Here is a 25,051-nt window from a genome sequence, read left to right on the forward strand (position 1 = left end):
ATAATATAAAATATATTTTAAGTCATGCATCTGACTTCATAGGGTTAAAACATAATTCATTTTAGGTTTAAGTTCTTTTGAAGTTAATTTAGATACTTGTGACCTAAAGATTTGACTTATTATTGGTTACATTATGAATAAAGACATGTGGTCTCTTTTGTTTAAAAGCCTGCAGTTTTGTTTTTCGTCTCCTGTGTGGTTACTTGTTCTTATAGTAAAATCATAAACCAGCCATATAATAGCTGAAAACAACAAAAAAATTCATCTGAATGTAATGTGTTTTGAAATACTTTTTTAGAGATGTCTCCTTTCCCAATGACTGATGTAATGACAGGCTGACAATATAAAATTTAAATCTAACACTCTTCAATTTATCTGTAACTGGTGGTTTTATGTATGTGCAATCATACTATATATATATATTAGTTTTAATGTGTAGTCTGTTATACCTAAATATTCAAGTTAAAGGAATGGGATGGCTGTACATTTTGCTGTGTTTATTCTAATATTGTCATAGACAGTGCATGATTTTTAAATAGTATCTAAAATATAGTTAATAAAAATGCATTTAATTCATTCATCACGTCTGGAAGGCCAATTTTATGCTCATCAAGAGAAAATAAAATAAAATAAAACGGTATTCAAATAAACTAAACACATTCAAAGACTACGGCGGCCCTTCGAGCCTTTTATTTATGATTTAGCATTAGCTGCAGCTAGCTTAAGCCGATGACAGCCAGCTGCTGTTCTAAGGTTGTCAGCGCGCGCACCCGCCTGGCTGCGACCTCCCGGTGGCACGCGCGGCCTTTAAAAGCAGACGCACGCGCGCAGCTGGCTGTTCGCTCTCGGCGCGTGACAGATGGAGCTGCTCTGAGCAGGAGGGAGTGAACTAAGCCAAGATTTCTGTGGGAAAACTCAAAGAAATTCGGGATTTTTTTACATCTGCAATGAGAGCCGAACAGGCTGAAAATGGAGAAAAGTCAACGAACTCGGTGAGCGCAGAGGAAGGTGGAGCCACGGCTCGGTTATTAACTGAATAAATGACAAGAGTCTTCATGGAAATGTCTACTAACTTTAACACTAACCCCATCTTTGTAATGTGGACAAAAACCTAACGACCAAACCAGCTTTAATTCATCTGACATTTTACCTCTAACTCATAAACTCATATATTAAAACAGCCAAAACTGGGTGCAGAAAACAAAATTCTTTTTTTAAAATCTAATTTCTAAGTCTAAGTGCTTGCCATCTATTTGTTTTACAGATTAGTGAAAAAATCAGAAAGCAAAGCAATTTAGTAGTATATGCTTGTCATAAAGGACACAAATTAGGGATTATATTTCTAAGTATAAAAATGAAGTTGGCATGTTTTCATCTGTAATTAAAGGCCAAGCATGCCTTGAAGAAATGCATATCGCCCACCACCTTTTATCCCATTATTTTAGACGTAGATCATCTGATGTTGAGAAATTACAAGGTTATTCTAGTCCTTTTAGTTAAAACTTGAAAATCACATGTGCAATCTCCAAGACCTGTTAGGACTTGTGTGTATTGTGAGTGACTGTGAGCTATGACCACACCAAAACTCACAGAAATTGAGCTAAAATGTATAATATGTATATATATATATGTCTAAAATATAGCCATTTTTTGCACAAGTTAAGGTCAACTCATTTTGAATTAGGTTGACTCCAAATGTTAATTGTAGCTGTACAGCCACAAGTTGCTTTATGAGAGTTTTATTTAAACCCATCCAGTAGTTCGTGAGATATTTTGCTAACAGACAACCAAACGGGTCGCTCAAAGTATGTGTTGAGGACAATGTTCAGCTTCCACCACACCGAATGTTAGCTCAACATGTGTAAAACTGGCTGAATTATAACCGTTTTTTGTTGTGGCAGCCATCTTGAATCAGATTGACTCCAACATTTAATTTGTCATAGATGTTCATCCAGTGATTACTTTTGGAGAGTTTCAGTAAAATTCAACCAGAGATTTATGAGGGGGTTTTTTGCTCCTGGTGCAGACCAGGAAACATGGACAAAAACACTTTCCTTCCGTCTTTACCGTCTTTGGCGGCAGGCGATCACCAATCTTTCACAGCGTACCATTTCTGTTTAGATCATCTTCTAAATTAACAGCCCGCAAAGCTTTCCCTCTTATCAATACGCCCTTCTAGTTCCATGACGTTGTGTTCTGCCTGTAAAGGTGTAGCCCTCGTTATAGTTGAGGTTGTGTGACTGTAAGTAAGGTCATAAAATCCAAGCGTTTGCCTCTGTTTTGTGTTTGGTACTGCTGCTGATGGTGTGTGTTTGGGTAAAAGAGGAGAGGCGCCCAGTGCCCGGTGGCATGGTGAGTGGAATGATAAACAGAAGCTTGTGCTATCCATGTCAGCGGCCTAAAATAGAGGCTAACCAAGTGGGTCTCAGATTGCTCCCTTGACTCCATATAAGTCTGCTCAGCTTGGTCTTGCCTGTGTGTCTGTTTGTGTGTGTGTCTGTGTGTGTGCGACAGAGAGATACAATGACACAAACACCTGCTGTCGGGACAGCAAGCTTTATATAGCACTTCTCACCCAGCAGAATTGTGCTATTTATTTTATCACTGTGTGCATCTCTAAGGTCAAGGCGGATGGTTTGTGTTTATAAATGTGGAGCCTGGAAGTTGGGGTTGCTTCAGTAATATTCAAATTAGTGCAGAAACAAACGGGTAAAAATGATGCATTCAGTGTGCAAAGGTGCATGTGCCGAAGGTATAACTTCTATGGTGGCACAATATTAGAAGAATGTGCAATTGCTATATTATTGTTCAGTATTAGGATAATGTAACAGTTGCAAGAAGAACAAATACATCTCACAACACTCTTATATGATATATAACATTGGTACCCGGTTTAGGTCTGTGATTTATTGCAATACTGACATTGCATGCTTTGATATTGCGATGGCGATACATTTTTGACATATTGTGCAGCCGTAATGACTTCAAAGCCTCAACTAAGAGTAACCGAATAATTAGTAACAGTAGTACACCTGATCAGTACAATAAATACAGTTTTTCAGTTCGCTGTAATGTGTGCACAAAGAACAGAAACACAGGGAAAAGACAGCCCAGTTAATTGCACTTGCCATTATAATCAAAACTCATTAAATATGTAAAAAGTTGCACCTTATTTGTTAACCACTCCATATTAATACTAAAGCATATGCGCTTTGTTGTTTTATGATGCATATGCGCTCAAATATTTCTTGGCCTAAAGCAGTAACTTCCTGCTGTGGTGGCCTGATTTCACAATCTGTCTCTTTAATATCTAAATTTGGCTCGGTTGTAATTGTTCCGATACACAAACAAACTGCAAGCATCACGCACAAGATATGTTGGCATTTATTCTTCAGATTTATTTGTCCGTGTGGGTGTTTGGCTACAGCTGAAGTTAATATTTAACCCTTTCCTTTGCTTCAAAAATGAGACCTTTGTCATGAAATAAAAGGATAAAGCAATACTTGGCGTATACCATACCCCATAAATATCCCACTTGAGGTTCAGTTTTGTCACAGGAGGTGTTTTTAAAAGCTCGCTCGAGTTCTGCATGAAAGACCTGAAATTGTTTTCTCTCAGCAGTGCAGAATGCTGATGAACCAGCTGAAGGAGATCACTGGCATCCAGGACCAACAGATTCTTTATAAAGCCCTGAAGGTAACAAATGAACAGCAGCTTTTAGGGTCCGTGAAGGGGGGGCATTCAGGGGACTGGTTCCTCATTTCTGTCCAGTTCTGTTGCTTTTCAAGCAGTGTAAACCTTTAAAAGAATCATAAAAATAACATCTTCATACAAGTTTAAAATGATCCAAAGGAACTTTTCTTCGACCAACTATAATCAAAAAACATGGTTTTTCTGTAACTTTTAAAAAAACTGTTTTTTCTTTTTGTCTCTCAGCATATGCTTGTCTTTTTTTATTTGAAACAAACCCAAATTATAATCTGCTGCTTAAAATTGTCAAACTTTTATGCAGTTTATATTTCAACGCACATAAATTATAATTGAGCAACAAAGCAATGAATGAACGAGCAATGAAGGTCAAACTGGGTAAAACTGTAATCTAACCCCCCTCAAAATAGTGTTAAACTGTAATTATCACCATCTACTAATTATAGTGCAGTATGTTATAAATATATTTTCTTAGTATTTCTATAATCCTAATACTGCAAAGAGCAAAAACTGTGTTGCAGTTATAAAAGGTAGAAACAGAAACAGGACCCTGTGATGGACTTGTGACCTGGTCCGGTCCAGGGTGTCCCCCGCCTCTCACACACTGACTGCTGGAGATGGGCACCAGCTTCCCTGCAGCTCCAAATAAAATGGCTGGATGGATGGACAAACGTGAACTTCAGAACAGAGTGAAAACATCTGAACTTGAATAAATTAAATTACATTAGAGGGGACAAACACAATCAAGATACTTCAGAAGGAATACACTGCTGTGTTAATGTACAGAAGGACATCAGAGCTAAGCAAATGATCATTGATGGGGTTTTTTATTATCTGTTTTTGTTTTTGTAAACATCAGAAAATCACTGTAATAGTGATGAGTAAGTGCAATAGGCCTACCTGAATTTGACATGAAGATGTGAATAATGTTTTAAAAATAAAGACTCTTAACAGCTAAATTGTCTTTTCTGCAGCAAACATTCTGTTAAAAACCAGAAATAACTACATACAGCTGGCTTTAAATACAACATTTGAATTGTCTTTGATAGACTGCATGTTTTATCTTATGCCTGTGGTTTAAATATTGCTAATTCAAGTCATTTACTCCTGTTTTTTTATTATCTTTAAGGCGAGCCAGGGGGACATTGGACATGCAGTGGGTCTGCTAACAACCCAGACTGCAGAGGTTCAGGACCCTGCAGAGCCACAGGAGTCAGGGTCATCTGGAGAAACCTGGGAGGGCCAGAAAGGTTTGCTGGGACCACAAAAGCACTACGCAATATTGTGATTGAACCATGTTTTAAGTTTAATATTTTTAACATTCAAATTAACGATACAAACGGAAGAAGAATCCAACAGTTCTGCACCAGCATTCAGCAGGACATCAGAGCTGCAAACAAGAAGTGTGTCAATTACAGCACCACTGTAATTTCTAAGGCATTGTTCATCTATTTGAAACAAGTACCAAAATATGAAAACCGGTCTGTTTTTTAGCACTTATGTCAAAATAAATATGTGCCACCATTTATTTTTATGACAAAAAGCAAAATTTCCATAAAAACATTTTGCAGTAAAACAGAAAATAAAGCTTTGAGTAAATGAACTGATGCTTCTGTTCCTAAATGTAGAGTTCATTAGTTCTCATTTATTCAGTCTATATATTATTATCATAAAAACTATCGGTCTAACTAGCTAATAATATATTACTACAGGGTGCACGCTAATGGTAGGGCAGGTTGTCTGCTTAGTTATTAAGACCTGTTTTGCTTATATTGAAGTCAGATGAGATTAATACATATAATGCATTTTACGTGAAGCTTTTTTACATTTTACAATTTAATCTGAAACAACATTTACTTCAGTCACGGAGCTTCTGTTTCATTACTTTCTGTTTCTTAAAGAGTCTCCTAAAGATGAACTGCAGGCCGCCATTGAGCTCAGCCTGCAAGAGGCCCACAACGCCCAGGAAGAGGAGAGAGAATTCCACAGGTACAAGAGAAACACAATTAATATTATTATTATTAGTAGTAGTAGTAGTAATAGTAGTAGCAGTAGTAGGAGGAGGAGGAGGAGGAGGAAGAGGAGGAGTATTTACTGACTATCACAGAGAGAATAAAAAAAAACTGAAACAGTGATTGCTCTTCACTTGCTTACAAATTGCAATTATCAATAGTTGTTAGTATTATTATTATTATTATTAGGTTGTAGCTGATAGTTATTCTGCATCCTGAACAAAAACACATAAACGAATGTCAGTACAGAAAAAAAGCAACAAAAATAATAGGAAAGATAAAAACCATAAAGTGATTTTTTTTGTAGTTCTGGTATATTGTCTAAATTCATAAATAAGCTTGTCAGATGTTGAAAGTAAAAATTTTGTTTCACTGCTGTGAACAAAAAACATCTTCAGACTAAATAATCTGGAAATGTCCAACTATTGAATGGATACTAATGTGTTTTTATTATCATATATTGTCCAAAAGAAATTAGTTTTCATACATTCAGTCATTAAATGACTTAAGATATGTCTCAACAAATTTATTTTATTTGTAATACCTTTAAAAATATATGGTAATCTGGCTTTTTGCTCTATGAACAAAAATCTTGCTTATTGTGTTCATAAAGAATATGATGTTGTGTTGCTTCAGTACTGTGTGTGAAATATCTTTAAAGGTACAAAAACCACTGTTTTCCACAGAAGGCTCTGCTTCTTCTGACAGGATTCTGTGAGATTATGAAGCATGTTTGTACAATGGTGCCTGTGGGTTTGTTTGGTACAACTTAAAACAAAGAAGCCGGGCAGTGAGTGGACCAAACAGAGCAGACAGAACTTTTCAAGAGAGTCTTCATCTTACTGTGTGATCTGTTTAGCATTAGAGTATATTAATCTTTTTAACCAAAACAATATTCATGTTGTGATTATTATTATTTTCTGTAGCCCTACTCTTCGTTCTCAGTTTTAGTGTGTAATAAAGCTGAAAGATCTTCACTTTTAAAAGGGTAATTTCGTATTTCTTAGGGCTCTGGAGGCCAGCGCGGAGGAAAATGCAGCAAGAATGAAGAGGAAGAGATGTGAGGCCCAGAGTGAAATGTGCAGCCCTGCAGACTGGATCCGTCAGGACGAATGGCCTGTGGGGATCCGTAACGTCGGAAACACCTGCTGGTTCAGTGCCGTCATCCAGGTGAGCGTTATTTAAACAAACACACATCACACAAATTAAACTGGACAGCTACAAGCTATATAGGTCTTGTTATGATTTACTTAGAATGCAACCAATATAATATAGAAAAAGATAAAAGATAAAAGCAGTATAAGAAGACAAAAACAGAGCAAGTTTACTGACGCAGATTTCTCAGAGAACAATATATTTGTAGGAATTAAAGAGATCTCAATGTGTTTCTATGGGAAAATATCTGTAAATATAGGTAAATATTTTGAAAAGTATAAAAGTTACAAAATCCAAAAGTCATGGTCCCGATCTCTTGAATGAGCCGAACATTTTGACATGTCAATGTCTAAAATAGTGTAAAGTATGCACAAGTTATTAGATTTCTAAATCCTGAATCAACATTCAACTGTTACAAAAGGCATACCAACAAGACTAACTAAATCATATTTTTACTGTGATTGTGCAATAGAAAAACTCTTCAGAATAAATAACAACATATTTAATTATTTAGATTTTGGTGCCAAACATGTTTTTAAACTGGCAGTAAAATGATCTTGTTAGAATTTCCTTTTTTTATCACTCTTCTATGTTAATAAGGTTTGAAAAAATAACTGAAGTGAAAACAAATGCTGTCTGCCAGGGCGACCTTCTGCTAAATTAGAGCAAACAGTTTTTATCTGAGCTGCTAATTGTATTATAAGTCCATTCCAGACTGAACCCATCCAGGCCTATCAGGTGCCTCGACAGAAACCAGAACCCTTTCAGAGATCCACAGAGGCTGTGTGGTTAATTAAGTAGCAAGCGGTGTGGGGATGGAGCAAGGGGAGCACGTCACAAACGAACAGAGAGACAATGATTGTTTGTCTCTGTTGAACTAAGATATGCTTCTGCATCCATTTAGACGTCAACCCCCCACAGAGCAGGTGTTATTATCTGGGAGAGAAACAGGGAAATGAGGCAGTGTTGTTAGAATACTAATGGGGTTCAAATTATACACTCCTTTGTTTATAGTTTTTAGCTGGTGTTAATGCTGCTTCTTACAGCTGAACTGATTCAACGGAGGCAGATTTTTGATAGCGCAGGCTCGTCTATTAAGTCTTCATGTTATCAGATTAAAGCTGAGTGACCACATGATTCAATTCTCTCTGTTATTGTGTATAAATTACAGTAAAACTGAGATAAAGCATAATTGAATTTCCTGCTCAAATTGAAGCTTCCACCACTCTGCACGCGACACATAAGACTTACTAACGGCTCTGACTTCATCCGTGGATGGTGTTCCCAGCACGATGGGGGCAGATCTGTCTCAGACAGGGTGTTGTCCTTGACGCACTTTGAAATTAGAGTCTGGTCCCGTCTGACCGCAGCACTTTCTTTCACAAGTTTGGGGAAGAAATTTGAAACAGAACAGCTTTTATTTTCTCAAAGCAATGTCTTTTTCATGCCACTCTTCCATGAAGCCCAGCTCTGCAGCTTATAGAGGTTCTATGGACAGATTCCCCCATCTCTGCAGAAGAGCTGCCCAGCTCCGTCAGAGTTACTCCTGGATGTTTCTCTGATTAATGGCCTCCTTTAAAAAATCCTTACCCTCTTATGGCAGGTTTGCTTTGGTTGAATCCCATTTTCATTTTTTAATAATGCATTTAATGGTGCATCCATGGGATGGTCATGGTCCTGGGATATTTGCTTATAATAATCATTTGGAGTATTTTGGGGAAAATATTTATTTTAATAAAATCAAAAATCCTTTTAAATTCCAGGTTCTGCACCCCACTGTATTTTCTCTGTTTCTGAATTTCCCCCCTCTAATTCATTGAAACTATGAAGTCCATAAACTGGTACTATTAATTTGTTTCAGTTTAATTCATTTATCAACGTATCGCTGAGGAAGTCATCTCAACAACAGAGAAGGCAAACAAATTCAATTCAAGTGAAATTAAGAACAAACCAATTTAACCTAATCCTATTATAACTAGTTCTATTCAATTTATTTGAATAAATCCTTTACCCTTTTATATTTATTTAACCAGGCAAATCTTCTTGAGATCCCAGATCTTGTTTTCAAGGGAGTTCTGGGTCTGGAGCCAGCCTAAACATGCGTGTTTTTGAAATGTGGAAGAAAACCCCACACAGAAAGACCCCGGGCCCAACCCGGGACTTGAACCCAGGACCTTTATGCTTTGAGGCAACAGTGCTAACAACAAATCCATCGTGCTGCCCAAAATATATACAGTTATATACACTATAGAAATACAGTTCAATTAAATCAAGATATAATTCAAATAGGGTCTATATTTTTTAAATGCAATTTGTAAGTACTTATAGTTAACTGAATCAAAAGAGTGCAATAACTCTTGACTTTAATTTAATCTCCTGATCTTTAAAAGTGAATTTATACCATTTGTTTTGTTGCCTTGTTGCAGTCGTTGTTCCACCTGCCTGTGTTCAGGAGGCTGGTTCTCAGCTACCATCTGTCAGAGCGAGTCCTGGAGAAGTGTAAGAGCCATGCAGTGAGTAATGACTTATTATAATGGCTTATTCCTTCAGAGTCGTTTTCACCAAACAGGGTTTTCTTTTCAGTATCTCCTTCCTGCAGGTTAATGGGTTTTTTTTGTTTTGTTTTGTTTTTAATTTCCAAAAAAAGCAGCTTTCATTTACATGCTGAGTGATGGTGCAAAGGCAACAGTGTTTGACTCTGAGTTTGTGACAAACAGGACAAGAGGAACATAGCGTTCATGCAGGAGCTCCGCTGCCTGTTCGCCCTCATGGTGGGCTCCACCCGCAGGTTTGTGGATCCGTCTGCTGCAGTGGAGTTACTGCGAGACGCCTTCAGGACGAGTGAGGCTCAACAGGTACAGCACACATGCTGCTTTTTTATACCGTATCTTAAAATCCATTTGTAATTCCACCCCACATACCAATAAGATAAGACTGTCCTTTTTATCTTCAGTCACATGAGGCAGTGCATATCTGGCAGCACCTTGTTATCATTTACTGGTCACTTTAGCATCCTGGTTTCCCTGAAATATGCCACCATAGAGGCCTGGAATTTATTGCATCTGCTGCAGGGACAGAAATAGAATATCTCTCAAACACTTTGAAACATGTTCTCGTAACAAATCCCTGCTTGAACTCACCATTTATCCAACTTGAATTTGATCAAATTCTAACAACCACATCACATAACAGGACACAGTCACTCAAGAAGTGATGACATTATAGATGATAAAAGTCAAACATGGACAGACTGCTGTTTATTTGAATGGTTGTTGTATTTTTTGTTAATCTCCTTTAAATTAGCATTGGTTAGGGTTTACGAAACCATCTAAAAGTGTCTAGTTAGAACTGTTCTGGGGCATTTCAGTGCCATTTTTTAATATGCACTCAAGAGGGTAGTTTGATTCTTTGTTTTGTCTCAAGAAAGTTTTTTTGATTTTTATTATTTTCAGGATGTCAGTGAGTTTTCCCATAAACTGCTTGACTGGTTAGAGGATGCATTTCAGCTGGCTGCCAATGGAAAGTAAGCTATATGTTCATGCCATTTTTGTTATTTATGATGGTTTTTTTCTCACTTAATTTGTAGTGAATAAATTACCCTTACATAACAAATAAATTATACTTGAAGGAATGCAGAAGACAAGCAACAGAACCCCATGGTTCAGCTTTTCTACGGCACCTTTGTGACAGAGAGAAGACATGAAGGTATGCCATTTGTTACTTGGTTTTTGTCATGTTGTCATCAGTATAAATTCAGTACTACTTCCTTCTATTTGGGTTTAGGTAAGACGCTGTATAATATCGAGCAGTTTGGGCAATACCCCCTGCAAGTCAACGGCTTTAACAACCTGGGTGAATGCCTCGAAGGCGCAATGGTTGAGAAGGAGATCGAGTCGCTGCACTCGGATCACGGTGTCACGTCTGGACGAGAGGTGACCAGCTCTGAACGCCTAAGAAGAGAATATCGTGCTGTAAAATTTTACCTTATACCAAGAAAGTCCTTATTTTCTGTTTCTTGCAGAGATGGTTTAAAAAGCTACCTCCGGTCTTGACCTTTGAACTTTCTAGATTTGAATTCAACACCCAACTTGGACGTCCTGAGAAGATACACAAGAAGTTGGAGTTTCCCCAAATCATTTATATGGACAGGTGAGTTTGGTACAGAATAAAAAAAAACAGAATTTATAATGTGAAGCTTTATTTACTGATAACTAGGAGAATGTAGTCTACATAATTAATATAAGTAAAGAAAGGTTTGTAAATTCTTGTATAAATACATGTTGTTGTTTTTTTCTTTTTTTGAAAGATATCTTCACAAAAACATTGAGCGGACCAATGAGAGAAGAGGAGAAGTGAAAAAGCTCAAGGAGCAGCTTGCAGTCCTTCAACAGAAACTTGAGTGGTGAGTCATCTGCAACACAATGGCTTTACTTTAAAATATCCACATTTTATTGAAGCAAATCCTGCCATTACTCATGGTTCAAGAGGATCAAAATGCAGGACTCAGAAGGCAGGAAGCAGATGATGAATAAACAAAAGGAACATTTATTTTAAGAAAACTAAAAGCACTACAGAGGCATTTTATCCCAAAATATAAAACTATGAGAGATAGAAATAGATTCAGGCAAAATTAAAATAAAGGCTGACAGCAGTGACAAGAATCTTGCAACAAACAAAGAAATTAAAGGATTAACTATTGAGGAAAGACAAAAGCAGCTGTAATCAGAGATTGACATTTGGTTTGTGACTGTGAACTAAGTGAAATGAACAATCGAACTAAAGAGAAATAAACCAGGGTGTAGAGGTGACATTAATACAAAATACTAAACCAAGAAAAGGAGCTTTACGAAAACCAATTAACCTGATAAAACCAAAACCACCCGAATAAAAGACAGCAAAACAAGGCAGCTCGAAAAGTCTAAAATCCATACAGGAAAACAACCAAAACCATAAACCAGGGGTCTCCAATCCTGGTCCTGGAGGGCCGCCATCCTGCATGTTTTACTTGTTTCTCTGCTCCAACACACCTGATTTGAATCAATGGGTGATTAACAGGCTTCTGCAGAACATGAAGAGGTAATTTAATCACTGAATCAGGTGTGTTGGAGCAGGGAAACAAGGAACACATGCAGGATAGTGGCCCTCGAGGACCAGGATTGGAGACCCCTGCCATAAACCATGGCAAATTTTTATCTAATGTTCTTTTGTCTTTATCCAAAGTTATAAAAACTACGGCTCAGGACCTATGAAGTATCCTCTGGCGGACATGCTTCAGTTTGTTCTGGAGTTTGCTACCACCAAACCCACCAGCGTTTCCCCAGCTGAAGATTTGAGACTCGCCTCATCCTCACCGACTCCTGCAAGCCTTCCCATCAGCGAAGCCATCACCAAAGACAGCAGGTGTGTCGGCCCGTCACCGTCGCCAGTAAATCTGTTTCGGAACGGAGAATCGCTTGTTCAAAACTTCAATCCTGCTCATAAAATTCCTGCTCTTTTCAGTGAACCTGGAGATGCAGATTCCGCAGAGGGGCTGGTTTCTACCTGCCAGCGGACACCCATTTACAAGCCTTTCACCCAGTGCAGACACCCCTCTGACTGCCCCCCACACCCAGCGCCCCACAGCGTCACAGAAGAAGAGCTGCACTTTGTTAAAACCTGCCTGCAGCGCTGGAGGACTGAAGTGGAGCACGACATAAACGGTGCACCAACACTTTTCACTGTGTTTAACACAGTTATAATGCACTCTTTCTTTAACAGCTAAATAGTCCAAAATATCCTCTGAATAAAGATTAAATGTCTCATTGTGAACTAACAAACTGATAAAACAACAGTCACATTTCACCCCATAAAATCAAAACTTGCAAACATTTAAAATACTACACTGCCCTTCCATGTTTGATGCATAAAAATACTTTTTATTCAGCTATTAAAGGTGTGGATTAGAAAATGCAAAAATCCACACCTGCAAAAAACACAACCCGTTATGCCTAAATGTTTCTGTTTAATGTAGTTAATGACAGCTCACTTGTCTTAAACTATCAGATATTTTTGGAATGGAGAAAACTGATATTTATGTACAGTATCTATGTCCAATAGTTTTCACTGATTCTGTATTTAAAGAGTTAAGGAAATTTGTACTATTTTTTTTAGTCGAGATGTTTGAATTCCTGCTGCTTTTTTGTGTGTAGAACTCAAGGCCAGCATTGACAAGCTAAATCAGACGCTGGAGGGCATTTACTCCGACAACAGTCTCTGCCAGGTAAGGCTTGTTTTCACCTAATTTATTCTATAAAAACAGTAATTCAGTGACATGTTTTACATTTCTAGCTGTAGAAAGTACATCGGCTAAAATTACATTAAACTTACTTGACCTTTATGTGAAGAGTCACACAGTATTTAATTAAAAACTCCACGGTGAAGTCCTAATATTTACATAGAGTCCCAGTGCTGAAAGATTTCATTATTCTCCTGTTTCAGCACTATTTCTCACTATACTCTTGCATAGGTGCCTTATAGACTCCATGCAGTTCTTGTTCATGAAGGCCAGGCCTCAGCAGGGCATTACTGGGCTTATATCTACGACCACGCTAACCAGCGCTGGATGAAGTACAATGATGTCAGCATCACGGAGTCATCATGGGACGAGCTGGAACGAGACTCATTCGGAGGCATGACCAACGCAAGCGCATACTGCCTGATGTACATCGATGACAGACTGCCCCACCTTATCACAGGTATGTTTTTTTTCTCCACAAATAGTGGGAGACAGCAGAGTGGAAGTGCAAATCTCAGGCAGCAACATTTGATTTTTTTGTCCATTGAGTCAGATCAATTAGTCTGATTCTGCAATCAAGGTAAAAACAAAATCACCTACAAATTTGTCTACAATCAAACAGTATTTAATTTTATTAAAACTTCAACTTCCCAGTGAGCAATAGGCATGATTTAAATGTAGTCTAGTCATAATTATTAATTAGTCTTGCAGGGGGTTCAAAGGTTTCAGGAGTAGGAGGCTATTTAAAAAAGTAAGGGGCTGACCCTCCACTGGCAAAGCCCAGTGCCAAGGCATGACATGATTGATCAACCAAGGTCCAGGGGTCCTCCTCTAGTTAAATTTGAAGTTTAGAACATCAGAAATGCATTTTCTGGCATTTGGAACAAGGCTGGGAGGGTGTTTGAAAAGACCAAAATTAGCCTTTTTTAAGGGAAATTTCTGAGAATTTTTGGCATTTTGGAAGGATTAGGAGAGTTTTCAGAACATCGATGGAGTATTAATTTAGCCAAGACATGGAATTATCGCCCAAGCAAGTAAACCTAAAGTAAGTACGGTAATCTTGTAAAATAGATTTAAATAACATGACATCCCACATGTGAGGCGGATATGCTAACCACAATAGAGACATGTTACATGCAGCCACTTGTCTATGTTAGCCCTGTTCTCTCATCCTGGACTCCGCTGTTCCATCCCTATAAACTTGTCATATCATCAAAAAACAACTTGTTGAATCTGTAAATCTACTAAACTTTTACTTTTAGCTCAAATGTAGCCAATTTTAGCCGACACGTCTGTTTACATGTTTCAGACGTCTGGATTGATACAAGAGACCATAGGATATCACTAAACATAAAAAGGCCAAACAGTCCTTTAGGGTATATGTTATAGTTTAATTTGAATTGTACCAATTTGTGGCAGTGGTATAAATATCAGCAGTGGAAAAAATGTTGCTATTTGTGTTTCTCCAATAAGAATAATCTACGAACTAACACTATGACATTCACTCAGAGGACACAGATGATGAGACAGGTCAGGTGCTCCAGGGCATGGACTCCCTGCCGCCCGTCCTCAGATGCTACGTCCAGGAAGACAACCGTTGGTTCCAGCAGGAGCTTAGCGAATGGGAGGAACAGTTCTGCCAGACCGCAACTCCACAGGAAGAGTCCGCAGCCACTGCAGAACCTCCGAGCTCCAGTTTACAGCAAACGCCTGTCGAGCCAGCGCCCCAGTCAGGACCCTCCACTGAAGAAGTGGAGCAAGGAGCTGCTTTAGAGCCGCAATCAGCCCCTGAAGAGGAGGAGGACAAAGATGATGATGCCAGAGAGACGGCTGAAGGTGTGTAGTGCTGACTGAAAAAAAGAAAGTGATGCTTTTCTTTAAACCTGCAGAAAACCAATTATTTCTAAGATATGTATTGATGCTTATTTTGAATTGATTTCAACCGGAATCCAATTCGGAAACCAATTAAATGAAATCTAAAAAATACAATAACTCCTGATACTGTGATTATCTGTTTTTTTTAACAATACAAACTTTTACAAACAGGGTTGACAATCAACACATGCATTCCCAACTTTAGTACCAACACCTTAGTAAGAAATAATGACTTAAATGTCACAATCTGAGCCGATAGGACATCATAAAATTAACAAATCAGTACACTTAGGTGACCCCTTTAGGCCTGGAGTTACCATTAAGCAATAACCTAATTTAGTTAGGTTTTTTGATAAATATGCACATTAAGTCATGTGATTACCAGAAATTGGCAATACAAATTACTACCCATTTTATATTGTGTCATGAATTGTTATATGAAAGAGTTAATCTATAAGAATGATCATTTTTAACCTGTACAGGGCCTTGTTCATGGTAATTTCTTACCCCCTCCGTGGGGGAAAATAACCAAAGGTTTGTCTCTAAAGTAAAATTCGCCAATTGGCAGGGAGGGACAAATTCAGAACAGAACTTGGCATTGCAAACTAATTAACACAGATGTTAAGAATGATGAGGGTCTGGCACAGAAGAAAAGAAACCAAGAAACATATAAAATGAGGAAGGTAATCACTAAACATGAACAGGTGTGCCGATCAAGAACAATGACCAGGTGTGCAGACAACAAAGCCTTTACAAAATAAAACAGGAAGAGAGGTTGGCAGCACCAGCTAACACAAACTGGGATTTAAACTAAGAAGTCCTGATCAAGCCAAAAAAAAAATCAAAACCTTAAAAAAACAAAGCCTACAGACTGTGACAATTATACAAGAAATGCTCTATATCTTATTATATTTTGAGAAGTGATAGTAAAAGAATATTTTTTATGTTTTAATGATTAATTATTCTTTTTTTCACAGCTTTTTATAAACTCTAGTTTACCGTATTTAGCTGACTGATACGATGGGATCATCTTGTAAAGACGTAAGATTTGACTCAAACGATCTTTTCATCATTTTTGCAGCAGAAGATCCAGAGTTTTTGCCCCAACCTGAGAGTCCTGGCTGCGAAACAGACGCCACCAACACTCCAGCTATCACTGACACCCTGGAAACGAGCCAGAGCTCAACCTCAGCTGATCTGCAGAGTCAGGTGGGAAAGTCCAAAACACCCCCAGTAATCCCCTCCGTACAGGAAATGGGTCAGAGATTCTAGGCTACAAAACAGTGTGAACACCTGGGTCAATAGAGTTCAGATATATTAATCATGCTTTTATTATTATTTTTCTCAGAGCCAAAATTTTACATTCTAATTTTTATTTTTATTGTTGTAAAATATCAGAAATTCTTGTGCATGTGTTGCTGTTGCAGAGTTTCCACTGATCGAACCTTCTGCATCTGTAGCACCTGTTGTGTTTTGTTACACACCTGTAATAAACTTTATTGTGACTCAAAACTAATAAAATGATACGATCATTGGTGATAATGAGATACAGAAGGCGAGATGAGGAGTTTTTGTTCATCCTGTCCTCGTCAGACCCCAGTTCAGGATGCAGATCTGAGTAATCAGGCGCCGTCTGAACTCGGCGAGCAGAGGGATGAGGCAGAAGTCAGCTCTGAAGCTAAAGAACATGAAGCTTCCACAGAAGCTCCTGAACGTGGAGCAGAGCGGGGAGACGAGGAGCAGCAGCAGGAGGCTCCAACGAGACAGCGACAGACGGAGAACGAGGTTTCAGAGGTGGAGATCCCCAATGTGGGCAGGATCATGGTGAGGGCTGACGCTGATGGATACAATGAAGAGGTAAATAAATGTCAACGTGAGATAAGATTTCCCCAAATATGAACTAAACCTCTTTAAATTTTGTAAATGTAACTGTCTTAGTTCAGTATTTATTTTCGTTTTTAAGATAGTTTCACTCAGTTGCCTGTCTTAAATCTAAGGTTCATAAAGTCTTGTCTCCTTTTTTCTTCTCTTAGATGATGCTCACTCCAGCTATGCAAGGTGTCATCCTTGCCATAGCCAAGGCCAGACAAACATTTGACGTAGAAGGCCCTGAGGCTGGCCTCATCAAGGTGAGGTATTTGATTCGAGGGATGCTGAGGGCTCTGTTCTCGTTGATCAACACTAAACTACAGAAAATCATTGCATGATTGATTTGAGATGACAGTCTGGCTCAACCTATTTCCTAATTACAATTTGTATAATTATGTCTATGTGAAAAAGAATTAAGATACAAACACTAAAACGTGCATTCGGTCATTCCACAAAGAACTGTATCATTTTAAGATATTGCTTACTGAAGTAACACTTTGATATATTCATTTTTTATTAACTGATTATTTTAATAAACTGCATAGTTTCACATTGTTCCTTTCTGAGTCATTTTAATCTGTTTCAATCGGCATTTACCTGAATCACATATTATCCGTTCTTGTGTTATTCTGCACACGCTTCGTGATGTGAGCATTTAGAGAAAGTGAAATGCTTTTTCAGGCCTTCCACGAGGAGTATTCCCGCTTGTTCGAGCTCTCCCAGGAGGAGATCACGCCCCAGGAGGATGCCCGTCTGCAGCACGCTCTGGTTTACTTCTTTCAAAACAAGGCGCCCAAGCGCGTCATTGAGAGGACGCTGCTGGAGCAGTTTACAGACCGCAACCTGAGCTTTGATGAAAGGTGCACACTCACAAACGGCTCATTCGTAACTCTTGGATATGTGTCTGTGTTTTTTTTACTTAGGTTCTTTGGGGAAAAAAGATGAAAACATGATTCCAAATGAGCTGTTGACACAAAAGCAACAGTAACAAAACATACACCAGAAGAAGCCTCTGTTGAAAATATGATAACTGCGTTTTCAGACGTGTTTTTGCTTAATGAGCTGTAAAAGTGGTTTAACAGAAGGTGTTACTGATTCCAACACTCCATGGGGTTTAGACTGTCAGAAGACGATTCAGCATGCTCTGTCTGCCATCTAGTGTCTGAACCGAAGACTGATAACTTGTGAGCATGTCGTTTTATCACCACCGTTAAACTTCAGCTGTCCTTGTTGTTCATGCAGGGCCATCAGTATAATGAGGGAAGCCCGGGCCAAGCTTCGTCTCATTAAACCAGAAGATATGGACATGGATGAATACCTGGTACTTTGACAAGTTCAGCGTTAATGCGCCTACGTTTGCCTTAATTGACTTATTTTCATGTTTTGTAGTTAATCATTTCTAACTTAATTTATGACTCCAGTGGAAACTGATTTGCTTCTTCTTGCTTTTCATCAAAAACCACTTGATAGTTGTGGAAAATAATGCAAATTTTAGACATTTTCAGTCAAGATACAAAATAATGAGATTATTTTAATATACCACTAGACTGAGGGGAACATTTTTCCATATTTTAACACAAAATACATCTTACAGTTGTTGAAATGTCAATCTTAAAGGTTAGAGAATTTCAGTGTGATCACAAAACTCTGTGTACTTTACAGGAGAATTGTTTATTTTGCTTAGTGACTGAATTTCCTAATCCTTTAAGTTTATTTGGATCTGCTTGTTGGGAATTAGCAGCGTGCATGGAAGTCCTGTGATACTTACTGGAATGAGAACGCAGTGCAATAAAACAGCTGGAGTTTTGGGAAGGTTTTAAGGTGCATCTTTCAATAAACCTAATTTTGTCCGTATTTTTTAAGGAGATCATTATATGATAACACATTTTTCTCCAAGGAAAAAAACAATATTAATTTTAGGATTGTTGCCATAGCCTTTCATAGTCTGAGAGTTATATAATTATTATCACATCACTAAAATACATCAGCTGAGCCTCATCCTGCAATTTCTCTCTAAAAAAAACCCAACAAAAGTGTTTTTTTTTGTGAAAACATGACTAACTGTTGCATTCCTCCGCTGTGTACTAACATTGTAATGAAGGCACGAATCGAGAGATTTTCTGTGTTTTCTTTTTTCACAGGAGTGGCATGATGACTACAGGCTGTTCAGGACGGTGTTTGTCCATCTGCTGACTGGACTGGAGCACTACCAGCATGGAAAGTAAGTGTCAAATATTGGCAGCAATGCTGCTGGACCAAAATGTTTTACAGTATGTCTGTAGATTTAAATCACGTTATACTGATATTATTGTCTCGTAAGTGCAAAAGGAATAAAATATATATAAGTAGTTTGTTAAATCTTAGATGTGTATCACGACACTTATAAGTAAATCTATACATATAGGTAGCTGGATTTAGAGTTCATTGGTAATGGTGTGATATTTCTTTTAGGACTGTATGTTTTGTTGCTGGTGTGACTGTGTCCTCTTTGTGACAGGATGCAAGACGCTTTGAACTATTTGTCTCATGCGTACGAGACCGACGCCACCCTGCTGAAGAAGGGAGACAAACGTGGCGTGGACAAGTCTCTTATTGCAGTTTACAGGAGGAAGTGCCTCGCTGTGAGTAAAGCAACACTTGCGAGCAGCAACGTTTGAATTCGAGAGCCATATTCCCACGCTAAAGCTAAAAGCATAACATATCCATACTGAAGAGGGACTGGCTTGCATGAGAAGAAACTTTGAGGCTTATCAAAGTCATTTCTGTCCTCTTCTGGGAGCGATCTTTCTCCAACTGACAGTTTATGACATCTGGCCAGTCGTTGCTGACATGTTTCCCTCTGTGCCAAACGTTTGGACAGGAAAACCGACTGGGCCAACATGTCCTTATTTAGGCTTTGCCTGTAGCAAAACAAAGTTTGAAATTAGAAGCCCTTGGGTTAATTTGCCCAGGACCAGCTTTGTGCTGTTTACACTGAAGTCACGTATTGTTCCAGTTAAAGGCCTAGCATTCCTGGACGGAACGCATGTTGCCCGTTCCTGCCAGAGATTTAGACTAAGATCATCTGAAGATATGATGGAGTTGTAGCCGTTTTGGTCAAAACATGAAAATAATGTTATGCTTAACCTCATGTGGTATTGCAACATTTTGCGTGATCTATTAGCACGAATGACTATCAGCTACTACCACATAAAAGTTTAGATCAATAGCTGCAAAATTCACTGAGGTAGGTATCACCATTTTTGTTTTGGCTAGGGTCGATTAGTTGTGGCAGCCATCTTGGATTGGGTTGACTACAAAAGTTAATCAGTTGAAGATGTATAATAATTACTTTCTGACTGTTTCATTAAAAACTGTTCCGTGGTTCATGGGATATTTTGCTAACAGACAGGCCGAATTGACACCAGTAGTTGTTGACAAAACTTTAAACAGATTTTGCGTGATTAATTACTGCTCAGAATATAAATTAGGGATCAACTCCAGCTACTACCACACCACATTTAAGCCTAATATCAAACTAATAAAACAATAAAACTGACTGAGTTATAGCTGTTTTCTCTTTGCTAAAATCACTTTGCTTGTGGCGGCCATCCTGAATCAGGTTGACTTCAGGAGGTAATAAGTTGTAGGTGTCAACCCAGGGATTACTTTCTGAATTTATTCTGTAGACATTTTGCTGCTGGTGCAGACAAACAAACACACACACACACTCCTCAGCAACGGGTGATAAAAGTTTTCCTCTCTTTATCTTCCAATTTGACTGGTAAAATTAAAAATGATTATTAAAATGAAGATTCATTTTTACCTTTAAAACTGTCCTTTTTTTCCCCAAGTCAAAATGTAGGCTGTGACATAGGCCTATTGGGCTAATGTGTCCTTAACCCTCCTGTGGCCTTCTGGTCAAATTAACCCAAAGTTGCAAGGGCTTCTCTAGCTCTCGCTCTTTTGAGGACTTCAGGGGGGTTAAAGTAGTCAGAGATGAACATCAGGATAAAGTCTAAGGGCCAGGCTACTGTTGCTAAGTCGTCCCCTAATTAAATGTGTCCTTCAGAGCTGAAATACTTAACAAACTGTCAAGGTACATCTTTGTGATAAGAACTTTTCCTGTTTTCTCCATCTCTGTCCTCCTAACATCAGGCACTGAATGAGAGCGCATCCCGCCTGTTTTGCAGTGGTGATGAGAGCAAAGTGGAAGAGGGCGTTGCCATAATGGACGAGGCCGTTATTCCCTGTCTTCACCTGATGAGCCGGGACTCAGCTTTATCTCAGGAGGACAGGGACGCTGTGGAGAGCATCCGCAGCCACTGGTGCTGCTGCCTGGGCCAGGACATGGATGGTGAGTTATAACAGAGCTTTAAGGCTTCATAAACTCTGAAAATCAACTCCTCTCTCAGTTATCATTATGAGCTTATAACAAATGATCAAGAAAATGCAAACAATGGGAAGTGAATTGTTTCAGTTCTTGTCAATTTTCTTTGCAATACAGACTTTTTGAATTTTTCAACAGTCTGTTGTCATTTTAGTTTGCCATAATATAAATATTTTTGTTACTTCTTACTTAGTTGTGCAATGGTTCAAAAATTTCACAAGAACTTTCAGCTAAAAATGTGCATGTATAACACTGAAAATAATCAAAACCAACTTTAACTGTGGCCTAAAAACTCACCCAAAAAGTAATAAGTATAGCTCGAATTTTTGCTTTTTGTCCATTTTCTACAGATGCACTACAGGTGAAGCTGGGCGAGTTGCTGCCGAGGGTTTTGGATGGTTCCACTGACAGAGTCGTGCTGAAAGATCCACCAAAAGTCCACGTCAACCAGGCCCACGACCTGTGCAGCCGCCTGGCTGCTGTCATGGAATCCATCCACAGCACCGCAGTTGTTGCTGTAAAGTAAAATCTTGAGGGAAACCATCAGCCGACTGGATTGGTACATGTTCGCTGCCAGCAGCCTGGCTGGCGGATTGTTCTGTACCGTAGGACTAATGGATGGAGACAGTACTTAGTTTCTGATGTCTGCTGGCTTGGCATTGCACATGCAAACAAATTTTATGTGTTGACATTTGCTGGTGTGATTAGATAAGAGATCAGACACACATACATGGTCGTTAAGAAGAAAAAAAAAAAGAAAATTGCTCATTTACATCATCTGTGCCTGCTCGTTTAACACAACCAACCTCCGTCTATCAGAAAAATATACTAACAGTGCTTCTGAGTCCAAAATAAGGCAAGAGAAGCCCAAAATGTGTTTTCACCAGAATCCTGCAGAACTCCCAATGAATGTTTAGTGACCAAATATCATCTAGTGTCCACATTTTTTATATTTTAATAACACACTTAAATCTGCTGTTAATACACAAGGTATATTCTATAACTAAAGCTTTAACTAGCTTCTGTTTTAGTACTAATTCCTCAAACATTCGGAAATCAACTAGCAGGATAAATGTTTTTGCACTTTTTTTTACAAACAGGTTTCATTGACTGGTTACTTTGCTAACTAAGTAAGTAAATTTTATTTTTATGGCACGTTTCATGGATAAAAATCACAAAGTGCTTCACAATTCTTGACATAAAATAGCATAAATGCAAACGAAGCAATACAATTAATACAGGTTATCTAAAAAGGACATCAATACAAATTAATCATAGTGTCATAAACAGATCTAAATAAAAGCAAGTCTGACTAAAAACAGTCTCTAGCTGCTTTTTAAAAATGTTTTAAAAGGAAGTTCATTCCACAGTCGAGGTGCAGCAGATTGAAAAGAGCGACCCCCTCCACCCCCCGAGTTTTATATCAGGTTTAAGGAACTGCTAATAGATTCTGGCTAGAAGACCTGAGAGCTCGAGTTGAAGCATATGGCTTTAACAGTTCAGCAACATAAGCAGGAGCCCTTCCATTTAGAGCCCAAGATTTTTAAATGAATTCTAAAATTAACAGGAAACCAGTGAAAACAGGAGTCTTACGGGTTATTCTGTTTGATCCAGTTGGGAGAGATTTGGAACAGCTGGATCAACTGTTTTTATTTTTATTTTTTTGTTGTTAAAACAGGTAAAATGTGCATTACAATAATCTAAAAGCATGGCTAACCAAATCCAGTTTAATGGTTTGACTCCAGCCTCCTTAATGTGAAAATATTTCTCAAATGATTAAAAGGCGTTTCGAACCATCTGTTTGGAGTGGCTTTCGAGAGACATAAATTGGTCAAAAACAACATCCAAGTTCCTCAAGTTTGATTTAACAGCAGAGTTTAAATAAATGACCACATTAGTCACTTAACTTGGCACAACATTACTTAAAAGAGAGGATTTGCTAAATGTGTTAGTGCAAAGTGACGCCTCTTTTTTTTTTACAGGGCTTGAAAAAAAACAACTTTGTTCTGCACAAGAAAGAAATACTAATTGTTAGCTTTTTTAAAAATACATGTTTTATATTTCTTTGTATGTTTCCAAAACAGATTTTAGGGTATCTACGGCACTAGTATGCAGAAAAATACCAATAAGATGTCAGAAGATCATGTACAAGTTTTGAAAAAGAGTTTCTGTACGTTCAGATTTGAGTTGGTTAACCTGAACTAATGGAAAGTGGACGCTTTGAGCAAACCATGTAAACGTTTTAACTAAAAGACAAGTGGAACACAGATAAGACTGTGTATTTCTTGAGTCACGAGTCCAACAGAGTGATATATTTGAATCCTCTGAAGTTTCAGGGCAGCTGCGTGGGGCTGCAGCTGTCATTTCTGGCCGCAGATATCACAGATTTTTCACTTGTACTCTATGATCATCCTCAATAAATGTTTTAAATCCTCTATCTTTTTTTTATTTTGACTCCTGAGTCCCCCAAAACTCACTGTTTTCAAAATTTTTAATTATTTTGGCAGGATCTGTGTTGTTCTGTTGTCTAAAGTTTATTAAAAGCATGAATGAGCGCCTCAGTTTCACATGTCAGGCGTTATATTGTGGTTTATTTTTGTTGAATCCCAGCAGCACCTGTTGCTCTGTTTCTGTCAGTAATCACTAGTTCAGCAAATGTGTGTTAATCCACAGCTAAAAATAGTCCCATAGTCTGATAGAAAATGACAGCATCTAAATGTTAAACGTGTCCGTAATCCTCATCCATTTTTAAAACTGAGCCAATACAGAAACAGGCTGATGAAGAGAAGTCCTCTTTGTGTCGTTGATGGGATTCTTGTCTGCATCCTGATATCTAACATCATAATATTTAATTTCATATTCTCACATTTTAGGCCATGACTAATCCTATTTTCTTTTCTGGCTTGCCTCCCTTATGCAAATATTTAGTCATGTTTGCAGTGACATTTAACAAGCTGTGTGTGTCTCCAAGTGTTCTGTTGTTTTCATAGCTTTGATGGGCAAGAGCGCACGTAATCTTTCCAAATTCACGTAAGCCTCTTTTTGTCTGTTTACATTCCTACAATAGTCTCTTAGTTCAGCACGGAATTAAGCCTTAACTGTTATTTAACTTTAATTGCACATTAACAACGCCATTATACTAGGATAAAAGCAGCAGTGCTGATGAGATGGAGCAGACGCTGGGGAAAACTCCTGAGATCCATGCAAAGTGGTGCGGCCTGTGCCACGTCGCATGTCAGCAGAGACATTACGGTGTTCTGCAAATAATAATGAGTTGCTTTCAACAGCAAGGTCCAAGTTCTTTGGAACTTTGATCTATCATGATAGTTTTAGTTATATAACACTTATTGGTGGATGTTAGTTACAAAGATGGAATAGACATTATTATTTGGAGGGATCTGGAATTATCCTGTGTTCACGAGTATCCATTATGGAAATTAAAGCAAATTAGCGCCTTGTTTGCATATTAAACCTAAACGTACCTGAACACTTTAGAGCTCCTGGAAAGTTACTGGCCTCATGTTACTTCCTTGTGGTTTTTCAAAAATCCTAGAAACACAATTGTCTTTGGAAGGAATCCACCATAACAGACCAACAGACCAGGGGTTCAAGGGGGGTGGCACCCTTATTAATTTGCTGCTCCCTCCTTGGCCAGACAGTCTTATCCTCCTGAGTCCTGAGCTTTTGTTTGGTTTTAATTTTTCTTGCTCTCTCTCTCTCTCTCTCTCTCTCTCTCTCTATATATATATATATATATATATATATATATATATATATATATATATATAT

At 38.2% G+C, this 25,051-nt stretch overlaps 1 protein-coding gene across 3 annotated transcripts; it reads left to right on the forward strand.

The window, feature by feature from the left end:
* Nucleotides 1–829: 829 nt before the first annotated feature.
* Nucleotides 830–23,697, forward strand: usp28 (ubiquitin specific peptidase 28). Of its 3 annotated transcripts, none has more exons than XM_017419939.3 (26): nucleotides 830–992; nucleotides 3,619–3,696; nucleotides 4,838–4,958; nucleotides 5,610–5,697; nucleotides 6,728–6,890; nucleotides 9,302–9,388; nucleotides 9,593–9,730; nucleotides 10,328–10,398; nucleotides 10,504–10,580; nucleotides 10,659–10,807; nucleotides 10,897–11,024; nucleotides 11,182–11,277; nucleotides 12,096–12,275; nucleotides 12,375–12,574; nucleotides 13,064–13,134; nucleotides 13,381–13,609; nucleotides 14,659–14,985; nucleotides 16,106–16,233; nucleotides 16,618–16,881; nucleotides 17,058–17,153; nucleotides 17,575–17,753; nucleotides 18,136–18,214; nucleotides 19,035–19,114; nucleotides 19,391–19,514; nucleotides 21,031–21,229; nucleotides 21,613–23,697. In XM_017419939.3, the coding sequence occupies exons 1-26, from the start codon at nucleotides 948–950 to the stop codon at nucleotides 21,786–21,788; spliced, it is 3,573 nt and encodes a 1,190-aa protein (XP_017275428.1). In that variant the 5' UTR covers nucleotides 830–947; the 3' UTR covers nucleotides 21,789–23,697. The 3 variants fall into 3 exon arrangements, with proteins under 3 accessions (XP_017275428.1, XP_017275430.1, XP_017275429.1); XM_017419941.3 differs by having other exon boundaries at nucleotides 16,109–16,233; XM_017419940.3 differs by having other exon boundaries at nucleotides 3,622–3,696.
* Nucleotides 23,698–25,051: the final 1,354 nt, after the last annotated feature.

This window comes from Kryptolebias marmoratus, linkage group LG13 (assembly GCF_001649575.2).
Source record: "Kryptolebias marmoratus isolate JLee-2015 linkage group LG13, ASM164957v2, whole genome shotgun sequence".
Classification (NCBI taxonomy): Eukaryota; Metazoa; Chordata; class Actinopteri; order Cyprinodontiformes; family Rivulidae; genus Kryptolebias; species Kryptolebias marmoratus.